The sequence below is a fragment of the Anoplopoma fimbria genome, chromosome 19 (genome assembly GCF_027596085.1).
Source record: "Anoplopoma fimbria isolate UVic2021 breed Golden Eagle Sablefish chromosome 19, Afim_UVic_2022, whole genome shotgun sequence".
Taxonomy (NCBI): Eukaryota; Metazoa; Chordata; class Actinopteri; order Perciformes; family Anoplopomatidae; genus Anoplopoma; species Anoplopoma fimbria.
Window position 1 is genome coordinate 27,820,957 of NC_072467.1, and position 13,348 is coordinate 27,834,304.

Sequence of the window (13,348 nt, forward strand, 5' to 3'; positions counted from 1 at the left end):
GAACCCATCAGCTGTGAAGATAACACACAGTTACGTAGTTTTAAAAAGTTAATCAGTAATCTGTGTTAGTTAATGATATCTAATGGATTAACCACCCGAAGGACAGTTCACACAAAAACACCAAAAAATCAAACCAGATTCTCTCTGTGATATGAAGTCATCAGCTTAAATAGTCATTACAGAGAGCCAAAGTCATGATGTCACTTCCTGTCTGTCCTCTGCTCTCCACTAGCCTATATATTTATATATACACACAAATGTCTGCTGGTGTGTTTCAATTGTGTTGCGTTTTCTAGAAAAAAAACCTTGCAATGTAAAAGTTTCCCACAATAATCAGAAATAAGAGAGTTTCTCAAATCAAACATTTACTAACTTTGAGCACCAAAAACAAACACTACCGAGGTCAAATCGTTCTGAACTTCAGGTGAAATCACTGCAAAAAGGAAAAAGTTTTAGTGTGTTTTTGGCTGAAGTCTAAGTTCAAAAATGTTCTAACAAGCTTAACGCACTCTAACTAACTGTTAAATTGCCTGAATGAGATTTCTGTTTGCATAATTTGATCAAGTTCCCAGAAACCTTTCTCTACTAGATGTTAAGACTTTTGAAGGATTGCCCGTTCAAACATCTCACATAAATGTAGTTGTGAACGCTGTGTTGTAAATAACAGTCCGTTGCTCCTCAGGTGATATTTACCTTGTGAGTGGGAGTTATGGGGCTGAAGGGAGTGAAAGCTTCGTCTCCGTCCACGCTGGAGGTACTGAGGCTCTTCATCCTCTCTGCTGCCTCCATCCTCCTCCTCTCCATGTCCTCCTTCATGCGCCTCCTCTCCTCCTGGGAGTCACATCACAAACACAAAAAACACAGATAAGTTAAATGTCAACGTTTTTTGGAGTAACGTGCGACACGTAGAGCCGGTAAAGTATTATGTCTAGTGACAGTAACGTGTTCATAATAATGAAAACAACAATCAGGAAAGGATGGATGGGAGCGAAGGTGGACCGGTCAAACAAACACAGACTTTCACCCAGCAGACCGTTGTTCATGTCCCCGAGTGAAACAAAAGTAAAAGTTGACTTAACGCTTTTTGCAGAAAAGTTCTTACGCTTGTTATGTAAAAGTTACATCAGAAAATTCTCTTAGTGCGGTTGCCATTTATTTGAGCTAGTTATATAGTTGTTATATTACATTGATATGTAGCATTGTTGCGTTGCTACGTTGTTATGTTGCTACGTCATTATTGTAACACGAAGCATGATGTTTTTCTAACCTTAACTTAGTAGTTTTGTTGCCTAAACATAACCAATACTTTCACTTGTTAACCACATCACATTTTCCGTTCTTGAAAGCGTGATATGATTCTGATATAAACCTTATTTTTTGGAGACCAATGTGTATGTTAAGTGTGAAAACTAAAGTAAACGTTGACTTCACGCTTTTTCGTAAAGTTGTTATGCTCAGGTAGACGCGTTGTTACTGTCGTTTAATTACAATGTAGCTTTGTCACATTTTTGGGGGTTGGACACGGAGCAGCATTTTCATCCTATTTTGTTAATGTTTTTCAGCCCACCTGATTAATAGAAGCACAAATATTCTCTTTCTTTTAGCTCTGTCTATGCTCACCAGCTGGTCTCCTGCTTTGTCTGCTTTTTGTAAAAACAAAAAACAAACTATGAGCCAAAAGAGGCTAAAAAGCTCTGTTCTCCTGTCGAGTTGTAGATAATTCTCATTAACGTTTTTCATGTTTTGTAATTTGATCAGTTGTTAATGTAAAAATATTGGTCGCCCCCCATCATTAACGGGCCACTGTGGCTCTAAAACGTTACTTTCATTAGTTCAGCAGCCAATTAGATTTTTATACAGAACATATGACTCCAGATAACATTTTTAATCTGCTAAATTTCACTCAAAATACTCTTAGCCATGAGTAGTGTAGGGTTTATGGGAAATGGGGTTCCTTAAAGGCCATTAAAAAACTGAAATATTGAATAAACAACAACATTGTATTACTATTGATCTGATGGTGAAATATCCAATATGTTAAGCCTTTAATGAGACCTGCTCACCTCCTCTTTGGCGAGCCGTTGATGCTCCTCCTCCTCCCTCCGACGCTCCTCCTCCGCCCGGGCTTGACGCCTCTCCTCCCTCTTCCTCTTCAGCTCCTCCAGCTCCTGCTCGGCCTCCACCTGTCGGTGTCTCAGCTGCTCCAGCTCCTTGCTCTCCTTCTGCTGGAGGCTCTGACGGATCTTCTCCAGACGCTGCTCCGTCTCCAGGATGGTGTCCGCCTCCTCCGGCTCCACCGCTCTGCTGAAAACAACAAGGAGGTTTTTAGATGTTAAGATCTCTGCTAATCAAATACTTACCGTCTTACTTAATGTTAATATGAACAGATAAATGGTTATCCATGTCCATAAAACAAGCTACACACCTGGTGGACCTTTTTGACTTGTTCTTGTATGACATCACTTCCTCTCTGGTTGCGTCTCCATTGGCGTTGCTTTGTTTCGGCTCTTGGGAAACGAAAACCTTGGACGTGTAGGAGATTTTAACCTCTTTTCTTTTCTCCACCTGAAGAGTTCAACAGTAAAGACCTGGTTTTAAATGCTTTCAGACTTGACTCTGACTTGTCTTTGACTCGTCTCAAAGGCCAAAGGACTTGAAACTTCACCTAAAACTTGACCTGGAATTACTTAAAACTTTAGTCTCACTAATCTCTAATAATTTGACACTTGACTTGGACCTGTTTCAAATGACTAACTTGGACTTGGAAACATATTCTGTAATGTAATGTACGTAATATTCTTTTGAATGACTTGAGATTCAAACGTGTCTGGAATGAACTCAATCTTTAAAACATCACAGTTGTTCGGGGAGGAACTCTTACCTCTGTAATCGGCCTTTGAATCTCCTCCTTCCTCCTGTTCTTCACCTCCTCTCTCTTCCTCTTGTCCTCCTCTTCCTCCCTCTCTTCCTCCCTCCTCACCCTCTCAGCTCTTATCGCCTCCTCCTCACGCTCCTTCCTCCTCTCCATCTCCACCCCGGCTCCGTCTTCTCTCAGGTGCTCCTGTCTCTGGAGTCGACCGGAGGACGTGACGGAGGCCTTGACGGTCTTCACGGTGACGGCTTTGTTTACCGTGTCCTCCTCTTCGTCCTCGTCCTCCTCGCCTCCCTGGCTGAGCTCCTGCAGTCGCTGCTGCCTCCGTCTCTCTCGGCGCTGAGTCCAGTCGCTGAAGCCCTCGTCCTCCTCCAGAGCCAGAGAGCTGCTCGGCTTCAGCTCGCAGTCGAACCTGAGGACCAGACGGGAGATGAGCAGAAGGTCAAGGTTTCAAAGTAACAAAAACAAGCTGAGCCAGACTTAATGAGGAATCACCAGGCGATGAGTGAATGAGTGAAGACAAAGCTTCCTGTCTTAAAGCTGCATTCTCTCTCCTGTCCACCAGGGGGCGACTCCTCTGGTTGTATAGAAGTCTATGAGAAAATGACTCTACTTCTCTCTTGATTTATTCCCTCAGTAAACATTGTAAACATGAGTTTATGGTCTCAATCTCTAGTTTCAAGTCTTCTTCAATACAGCATGATGTTCATTTAGTAAATGATGCTCCATTTAGAGTCAAACAGACCATAAAGCAGGGGATGCTTTAGGGCGGGGCTACACACTGATTGACAGGTCCACACCAGAGACGTATACGGCGTCTCTACGTCACTCCTCCTCAGTCCATATATGGTCACTTCCTCTTCACTGGTTGCAAAAAAGCCAAGATGGCGACGGTGAAAATCGCCAAACTCGAGGCTTCAACAAACCGATAGGTGACGTCACAATGACCACGTCCACTTCTTAGTTACAGTCTATGATTTGAACCCAAAACACCATCTTTTCCTAATCCAACCCATTTTGGACCAGAGGCTGATTTCCTTTCTGGAACATTTGAACGCATCACGTTTTAACCTGCAGCTCCTCTGTGGCGGTTCAGCACCGATCCAAGTTGATCTGGTCTAAAGGATGTGTGGAGAAACACTCTGAAGCTTCTGCAGGGAAAACACGGCAACACACAGTATAATCCAAAACTAATTAATATAACGTTTGACCTTTAATTAAGTGTTAAATATTAATCAAGTGTTTTTTAAGTGAACTTGGACAGATTCTCAGCAATTAGCGCAGCATCTCCCGCTGAGTGAAAGTAATGAAAAGTGTGTTTTGTGTTTCCAGGAGCTGGCAGAAAGGAATTCACCCAGCATTCCCCAGATGATTAAGACGGCCCCCTGTGCATTATGGGAGTCTCTCGGCAACTAATCAGCCTTAAAGAGCTGCGACGTCTCCGTGTCTGTGACACCGGGACGGATTCCTGAACCGGAGCGAGTGAGTCGAGGAATCACCTCTGCCTCCCCGTTTCACCTCATTATTCTCCGTTACCGCCGTCACATTCTCTGCTGAAGGATTTCTGTCATCGAGGTCAAAGCAAAAATATGTGCTTCATTTTGGTGCTAACACTGAGAAAATAATAGAACTAGATCTACTATATGTTATTTATTTTGATATTTTAGCTTGAAACAAAGTGTTTCACGTTTTCATTTTTGTCTTTTTCTCGAGCATTTGTGGAGAAAAGGTTGCAACTGAAGCACTAATTGTTATTTCCACATTTCTGTTTGTGTACAAGTTCAACAAATACGATACCCAACGAGCCAATCAGTGAGCTTTAAGGCCCTTTTGGACATGGCCAGGCTAGCTGTTTTCCCCTGCTTCCGGTCTTTATGCTAAGCTAGGCTAATGTTGTCCAAAGTCCAGCTCTGTACTAATGTTTGTAGTTTCAAGTGTTAAAGCTAAATGTACAGATGTAGTTGTTTTACATCTGTGTTTGTGATATATCTTATGGAAAGTTACTACTCATTTTGCAGTTTTCTAAAAAAAAGTCCAGCAACAATTCCACTTGTTACATACAGAATACAGTCTTTTCAAGATAAACAACAACCAAGTTAGGTTTAGACAACTTCAACTAACATCCATGGGTTCAAACTCTTGATCTCTGTGGATTCAGGTGCAGTAAAAGTTACATCACTTCTGCGTCGTGTACAGAAAAGCTTTCAATTACAGGCTTCAGCTGAGTCGCCTCACAGCCGAGTCACCGCGACCAGAAAGCCTGTGATGTGACGGAGGAGAGGGTGTCATTAAGTTTAAAGTCGGCTACAAGCTTTGACACGACGGCAGACGCTCCGTAGTAAACATTCCTCTGCGGTTGTGTAATGAGAAAGCAGCTGTGTGTTCGTCTTCACATCAGGAGGGACCAGGTTCGTTTGCAGCTTCTCCCAGTGGAAACATTGGTTTTTAAAGGAAACCTGTGTGAGCTTCGAGTTTCACATCTGGGAAACGTGACGACAAACGCTTTGAGGACTGGCAGAAAGGATAACAGTCACACAGTTAGAGCGCTTCTACAGGAAGTCGTTGGACGTGAGGCGATTGAGTGAATGATGCTGTGCACTTAATAACTTCCTGAGTTCACATGATTTCATCAACAAGGAATCCAACGACTTCTTTACTAATCGTTTGGTCGACCGTCGTTGCGAACCCTCCAGTTCAGCATTTCACCGTCGCAATCTTGGTTACTATGCAACCGATGAAAGTGACCATATATGGAGTGAGGAGGAGTGACGTAGAGACGCCGTATACGTCTCTGGTGTCGACCTGTCAATCAGTGTGTAGCCCCGCCCTAAAGCATCCCCTGCTTTATGGTCTGTTTGACTCTAAATGGAGCATCATTTACTAAATGAACATCATGCTGTATTGAAGAAGACTTGAAACTAGAGATTGAGACCATAAACTCATGTTTACAATGTTTACTGAGGGAATAAATCAAGAGAGAAGTAGAGTCATTTTCTCATAGACTTCTATACAACCAGAGGAGTCGCCCCCTGGTGGACAGCAGAGAGAATGCAGCTTTAAGAAACTTCCCCATCGATCTTTACGTACATGCTGTCCTCTGCCGGCGTCCCGTCCTCCGGTGACGACTCTCCGGGCAGCGAGCCGCCGTTAGACCAGCTCGGCGCCTCCCGAGCTCTCCGGCGTCGCTCCCTCTCCACCTCCTCGGCGTCCTCCACACTCCTCTGAGCCGTCAGCCTGCAGACGAGGGAGGAAACGGTTCAGTTAGAAAAATAATCTCTAATCCAGGTCCGCCCTCAAGTAAAACTCAAATTTACTTCTCTTACTTTTTTTCCATATTTCTGAGCAAAACATTGGATGTTTTACATTTTTTGTGAGAGCAGATTTTGCATTTTACTCCAGAGGAATATGAATGTTTGTTGCTACTCTATCATACATCACATACAGTAGAGTACATAAACAATGTGACATAAGAACAGAAAACATCACTTATGCAACTACAAAATAAGTCGACAACACATGAATAGCAGTCTCCTGTCTGACTCATCCATCCACCATAATGTTCACATGGGTGGGTTAAACTAAAATTGATCTTGAGGAGGAAGGACGAGATTGATCTTTGCCGTACAGACTAAATGGCGGGAAATTATGTTTGGAAATATGTTTGGTGTTCTTGCTTTAAAAGTAAATTATCAACATATTAGAATATAAATAATAATTTCTTCATAGAATTTAATTCATGTATTGGCAAAAAAAAAACTAGTTTACTGTAAAATGTGAGCTCAGAAAACAGACAAATATAAATTCCACACAAAACATGAAGTTGTCAGAAACTTTAAAAAAAGATTTATCTCGGCTCAATTACACAATCCCCAAAATCTCATCCCTTCATTTCAGAATGTGACTTGTAATGAGTTCTTTCCCACTGAGGGTTGGGGGGAAACTACAAAAGCTTTAAATGGGAAACATTTATCACGAACCACACGCGACACACGGACTCGTTGTTGAGGACTTTATCAACAAAGAGTCAGTGAAGAGGAGATCCGGCCTGAACAACATCTGCTGAATGTTTATCTGCAGCAAACGCAGCGTCAAACAACAGGATTTATTACAAACATTGTTCATCCTTATTCATGCAGAAACAATGTACCAAACATGAACACTCACACACGATGAAAGAATCTTCAACGACGGCTTTAATGGGAACACTTCATCAGCTGTAGATGTTGAAACAGTTTCACGTTCACTTTAAAACAGGTTATCGTATGTTGTATATGTAAAATCTGCATTATGAGTTGTGACTTAAAGAAATAAAAAGAGGATTCATTGTTCTGTTATGACTTTTGGTTTGGTTTTAACATTTTTTAGACATCTCAGTTACAGATGACTGTTAAACAGTGTCAACCACAATGTTTTTAAGAGTTGATCCCTGTTTAGCTTGGAGAGGAAGCTGCGTGATTACATTTCTAAACTACATATGTGACTTTAAATCTGGGTTTCTAAATAGATATAGAAGTAAAGAGATTCAACTGGTTGAATGGTTTGTTAAGAAAAAACTGCACAGGGTGATTTAATAAATATTTAGCAACTCAGGATTGTGTTTTAATGACATGTATGTTTAATTCTCAGACATGATGTGATGCTGTCAGCAAATAGAAGAATCAGGTAAAGTAGAAGAAATAACCAGAAGTCACTTTATGCTCAAACAGAACTAGTTTGTGAGACGTGATATCTTACGTAAAAGTTACTCCTCATATTTCATGCGTTTACCTACGAAACTCCAGCAACACGTGTTTTCAAAATAAAAACTGTCTCCACAGGAAACTACTGAGTTAGGCGTAGAAACATTTTGGTTTGAGTTAAAGTAACTGCCGAAGTTATGTAAAAAATAAATCAGCACTGACTTCTACTTTTATAAGGGGAACCAACAGCTGTCTCCAGGAGGAAAAACTGCTTTTTGTTATATTCATTTTTGAGTTTTAGCAACTAATTCTGTGGGAGAACAGCCTGTTTAATGACATGTTTGTTTCATTTCTGACAGCAGCTTTTAGATGTGTAGAAAAATCACATAAAGTAGAACAAGTAACTGGAAGTCTCTTCTGTTCCAGCAGAACTAGTTTGTAGGACGTGTTGCTTGACCATGTTGAAAACAACATGTTATGAAAAGTTGCTTCTCATTTTTCATGCGTTTACCGGTGAAAACTCGAGCAACACGTCTCTATTTCTACTTGTTACGTGCAAAATAAGCTTCAGTCTTCACAGGAAACTGCTCAGTTAAGTTTAGTGGAGACACTTTCAGGACTAACGGCTCAATAAGATCCATCTGGCTGCTCAGGTGTCCGGTTACTGGACTCACATTTGGCTTCTGGGTCACCAACAGATCTCTAATGGATCCATCTGTTCCTCCACTTTCTCTAACGGGGGGGAGGGATGAAGGTCGGACATACGCTGACCTCTGACCCTGAAGCTTTCTCATCACCAGATTCATAAGTGACAAAACCCATCATCTCCTCGACGATCTCCATCGCTGTTAACAGCTTTTATCACGTTAGACTTTTGCCGTTTTCTTCCTTTGATCTCTGTTATATTTCAAAGTAAATATTCTGAACCAAACATGACAAGTTGCAGAAATAAAAACAAAGTAAAATCCAGGTTTAGTTTCTGCAGTGAAGGAAGAGTACGACTGACATGACTAATCTCAAAGAAATCATTAAACATCTCTTAGAGGTACAGATATGAACAGCACAGGGTTGTGTTGCTGATCAGATGGAACCTTTGTCAGCATCACTTCCTCCTCCGCGAGTCTCCGTCCTTCCTGTCGGCGGACGGAGGGACGAGAGAGAGGAAACGAATGACGGGACGGAGGTGGAGAGGCCGGAGAACAGCTGGATGAGGGTCAGAAACGCAATGATGGAGGATCGGAGGAGCAGAGAGGCCGTAATAGAGACAGCTGACTTTCAAAATAAGAGCGTCTTGTCAAGTATCCAGACCTCTACTTACCATGAAGAACTTTTATCTGGTTGTGAAACCATCTCAGTGTAATCTTGATCCTTATAGTAGCTTTATGAAAAGTACATGGTACGAGTACAAAGAAATGTACTGAAAGCATCAGAAGTGAAAGTACTGATGAAAAATGGCTCCTTTATTATAGTTTTTAGTTTTTATCACTAACGAGCATTCGCGTGATGTCATCACTTTAAGACGCTGTTCATCCTTGCAATGCTTTTGAATAATAAATGGGTTTATTAGTTCAGTTCTTCAAGCTCATCTCTTCGTTTAATTGGACAGAATTATTCAAGATTCAAGTAAGTAAAATAACTTAAAAATAAATGATATGTTTTTATGTGAAATGACAACAATGAAAATGGAAGACAGGGTCTAATACTTGGACCGCGTGAAGAGTTTGCGTTGGCGGGTCTGAGTTTGGAGGCAGGACTATGAGGTCAGCGAGGTTGTGGAGGTGTTTTCTATTGTAATATACAGAATACGTATCAGTCAGTGTTCCTATGTGAGACAGGGAGCGTACGCTGGTCGTTTGGCTTGGAGCCAGCAGAATGTTTGACCTCTGGTTCCGTTTCCTTTCTGTAATCAGCGCTCGGCCCAACAAACATCTAATTCAGACTAAATGATTAAACAAAGTACCAGGATGTGTTTTAACATCTCTCTCTCTCTCTCTCTCTCTCCCTCTAATTATCAGAAAACCATGAAAGATAATAACAACAACATGCACAAACCACTTTCACTTCCTTAGCTGGAGCCGAACAGGTTTTATGTGTTGGTTTTTATGTAAACTGACACCAGAGACAAGCCTGAACACGCTGCCTCCACCAACGTTTCTCCACATTGAAGACTGACAAAGTGCCCTTGAGCCCTGGAGGTCAGTGTGATTGACATGAGGGTTCAAACCGTCGCCTGAGTTGAGGAGTCAGCGTGAGGCTGCAGACAGTGCTGGTAAACGTTTAGATGTAATGTAAAAAGGCACTTCTTTTGTTTGCTTTAATGGGGTTTCTGGGAAAGAAGGCATTTATTGTTGCGTCTCATGAACCCTGTTTCCATTTGTGTATTTTTATAAAGTATAGCATTAAGAAAGTTTTTATAAAACTTCCTCAATTGCCTTAAAAAAAGTTTTTCCACTCGCTTGAGTTGTTTTTGTCGATAAAGAGTTGATGCACTAAATGGAAACTTATATCTAGTTTCTTAATTAATGCATAAATTGTTTAGTCTGTGAAACGTCAGAGCGGTGAAAACATGGCAGTAACAATGAATCAGGGCCAGCGGAGGCATCTTCATTAGGCACAAGGTGCTAAACACAAAAATATTAAATTCACCATCAAAGAAAAACCTAAAGTCCTGATAATGAAGAGGCTGGAACCAGAGAACATCTGGCATGTCTGATTTCTGTTAGCAGTTTGCCTGCTTGCAGTCATTGTGCTAAGCTAGGATAGCGCTCTTCTCATCAGACTTTCAGAAACTCATGAATGGTATCCCAAAGAGTCGCCCTGTTCCTTTAAGTAAGAAACAGTCTTCTTGTGTTTTGGAGACACTGCTGGTTGCTAACAGATCTTGCGACCACAAAGCTTTTAATAAATCAGTTCTGTGACCACCGACATCAGAAGCAAACTCCAGAAACACGACACACAAACCAGATAAAACGCTGCACCACCTGCCAACACACCACGTATCGTTGGCCTCCGTCTGTCTGCACTCAGGCTTTAGGCTTCATTGTCCGAGGACGTCTCGGCAGAACGAGAGTGAAAGAGGGATTCGCTGTCGGGAGGAGGAAAGGGTAAAAGTATTAGCTGCTCTTTTGTGACTGAACATGCTGTCAGCAGACGGATGAGTCGGCTGAATGACACAATAATAACACAATAATGACACAATAATAAGACGGCTTGCTTTCAGCCGGGGGACAGACGAGGACGGTGGGAAGACGTTTGTGAGATGAAGTCACCGTTGTGTTGAGACAAGTCGGGGCAACGATTCAGAGAACTGAATCACCTCACAGAATAACGACAAAAAGACGACAGTTCCCAGAAAATAAACCAGCGGAGGAGTGAGAGCAGCTCTGAGTCAAACTGGTCTCAGTCTGTAGTAAACACGTCTCACAGCTTCTGTGGCTTCAACTGATGCATTAAAAATAAGACATTTTTATCATGCAGGTCAAGCTTTGTTCATACTGAAATATCTCCATCACAATTTGATTTATTGCCATTGATTTACATTTAGACACTCATGGTTACAAGATGACGAACCCGACTGATTTTGTTCTTGTCTGACTAAATTTCTGACACCAGGAGTTTTTCTGTTTTGCCTTAAGCTAAACATCTCAACTATTTGATTTATTGCCATTGATTTACAGTCAGACAGTCATGGTTCCCAGATGAGGAAATACTACATCCTCTGATTTATTCCTATCGCGTCACCATCGGAGTGATCGTTTTGTTTCCAAGCAAATTGTATCAACTATTTGATAGATTGCCAATACAGTTTATACAGACATTCATGGTTCCCAGATGAGGAACATTTTTAAAGTTTTACTGTTTTGCTTTTAGGCGAAATATCTATTTGATTACTTGTCATTAAATAACATTAAGACATTCATGGTTCACAGAGGATGGACCCTACTGATTTTGTTTGATGTATTCTTGATAATTGATTCAAGGATACTACAAGTCTTTTTATTTTATACCAGGTGTCTGCAGAACTCTGAGACAGAAAGAACTCAAAGTGTCTCCAGTCGTATTTCAGACACGTTAGTCACATCATGTGTTTTTCATTTTCAGCGACAGCAGAGGAAACATTTCATAACTTCAAGGGAAAAAAGTGATGTAATAATGATGATCAATCAGGATATTGCTACATCACAGCACAAAGCTGAACACAGCGATGTCATAAAGCAGCCACACCAGAAGTCCAACGAACCTCCAGAGACATCAGTCAGACGGTCACCTCCCTGTTATGACTGTGAGTCTGGGTGTCTGTCCCCCCAATGCAGAGCATGGAACCTCTGCAGCTCTTCTCCTACAGATCTGGGAACAGGTCTGGGAACCCTGCAGGTTTGTTTGACTTTAACTTTAAAAAAGGACAGGAAGAGATGTGCAGTTATTTCCCAACGCGTCATGATGGCCTGACAGACGTGAATGACCTCATCCCAAAAGGGAAGACAAACAAATCTGGGTTTGGAAAAAATGCAGCGAGGGCATCTTTCTCTGTGAAGTCTAAAAGAAAACTAACTTTTTATAAAAGGTTGAACCCAAAGCTTTATTTTCTCTTAAGATGTCAGAAAAATGACAAGCAGCAAAAACAAGAGAGCGAAGGTGAAGAGGTGAATGTCCTGAACGCTTCTCTGGATTGTTGGAAAGTATTCAAGTTCATGCCGAGTGCAGAAATGTGTGATATAGTTCCCACATTAGTAATAATGCTCTTTAATTAATACCTTATTGACAATTTTTTTATTTTAGATTGTAGCCTGTAGTACTTCCTAAGCTCTATAGAAAAAATGTTTCTATCAATGGCTTAAAAATGAGTATCAGTGCAAAAAAAGGTCAAAAAAAAGATTTTTTACTAACTCATTTCTGAAGGTGCCTTTGCAGCTTTAGCCAAGTGTCTTGTATCTTTTCGTGGGTTCATGGAAAGTCAAACATTTTTGCTAAACAGATTATTTCAAGAATAAATCAAGAGAGAAGTAGAGTCATTTTCTCATAGACTTCTATACAACCAGAGGAGTCGCCCCCTGGTGGACACTAGAGAGAATGCAGCTCTAACACTTGAAGCATTGAACCGGAGGTTGCCGCCTGTTTGCTCTTCAGGTTTTTCGGAGGAAACGTAAAGTTTTAGAAACATATCTCCTTCAAACATCTCCGGGTAACGAGTATAACTTATTGGTGATGATTATTGAGAAATCAATTGATGAGAAGATGAACAGAACCAGAGGGGAGTTTCTGTTTACATCATCATCTGCTGGAAACAGATAGGACTCATGGAAACAGGAAGCCCCACTCTGTTTACTTTCCATCTGTCCTTCTACCACAGACACCCAGCTGTGGGGGGGGGGCCCGATCACTCATCAACTAACTCCACCCCCCTCCACCCCAAAAACATTCCTCGGCCTCTTATCTCCCCGTATCGTAAACACGGTGGACCCCCCCCATGTGTGGGGGGAGTCAGGGGTCAGAGGTCACAGCGGTCAGTTTGTGCCTCCTGGATGACATCACCCACAGAGAGCTGATTAAAAACAGCCGTGATGTCTGTCGACCTCGACCCGCCGCCATGAACGCCACCATCTGATAACACGTTTGAGATACTGTGAAGATGACGATATTCAGGAAAATACCTCCACACTGCAAATAAAGCAGTATGAGGGTGGTAGAAGTACTCCTTTACTGCAGCAAACGTACCAATACAACACTGTGAGGAAAACGTCCTGCACTCAAAACGTTACTGATGTAAAAGTATGTTGGTTTTTCAGCAAACGTTATT

The 13,348-nt window shown here is 41.6% G+C and overlaps 1 protein-coding gene across 2 annotated transcripts in view; it reads right to left on the reverse strand.

Moving 5' to 3' along the window:
- lsp1a (lymphocyte specific protein 1 a) overlaps nt 1-13,348 on the reverse strand; it is a 28,556-nt gene that overhangs the window by 12,197 nt on the left and 3,011 nt on the right. The window contains exons 2-6 of one of the 2 annotated variants that reach the window (XM_054619887.1): nt 5,960-6,106; nt 2,882-3,284; nt 2,426-2,565; nt 2,064-2,301; nt 694-831 (exon numbers count right to left, since the gene is read on the reverse strand). In XM_054619887.1, the coding sequence (XP_054475862.1) occupies nt 694-831; nt 2,064-2,301; nt 2,426-2,565; nt 2,882-3,284; nt 5,960-6,106 (1,066 nt within the window). Of the gene's footprint in view, nt 1-693; nt 832-2,063; nt 2,305-2,425; nt 2,566-2,881; nt 3,285-5,959; nt 6,107-13,348 lie in introns of both variants that reach the window. The other variant, XM_054619886.1, reaches the window with a different exon arrangement.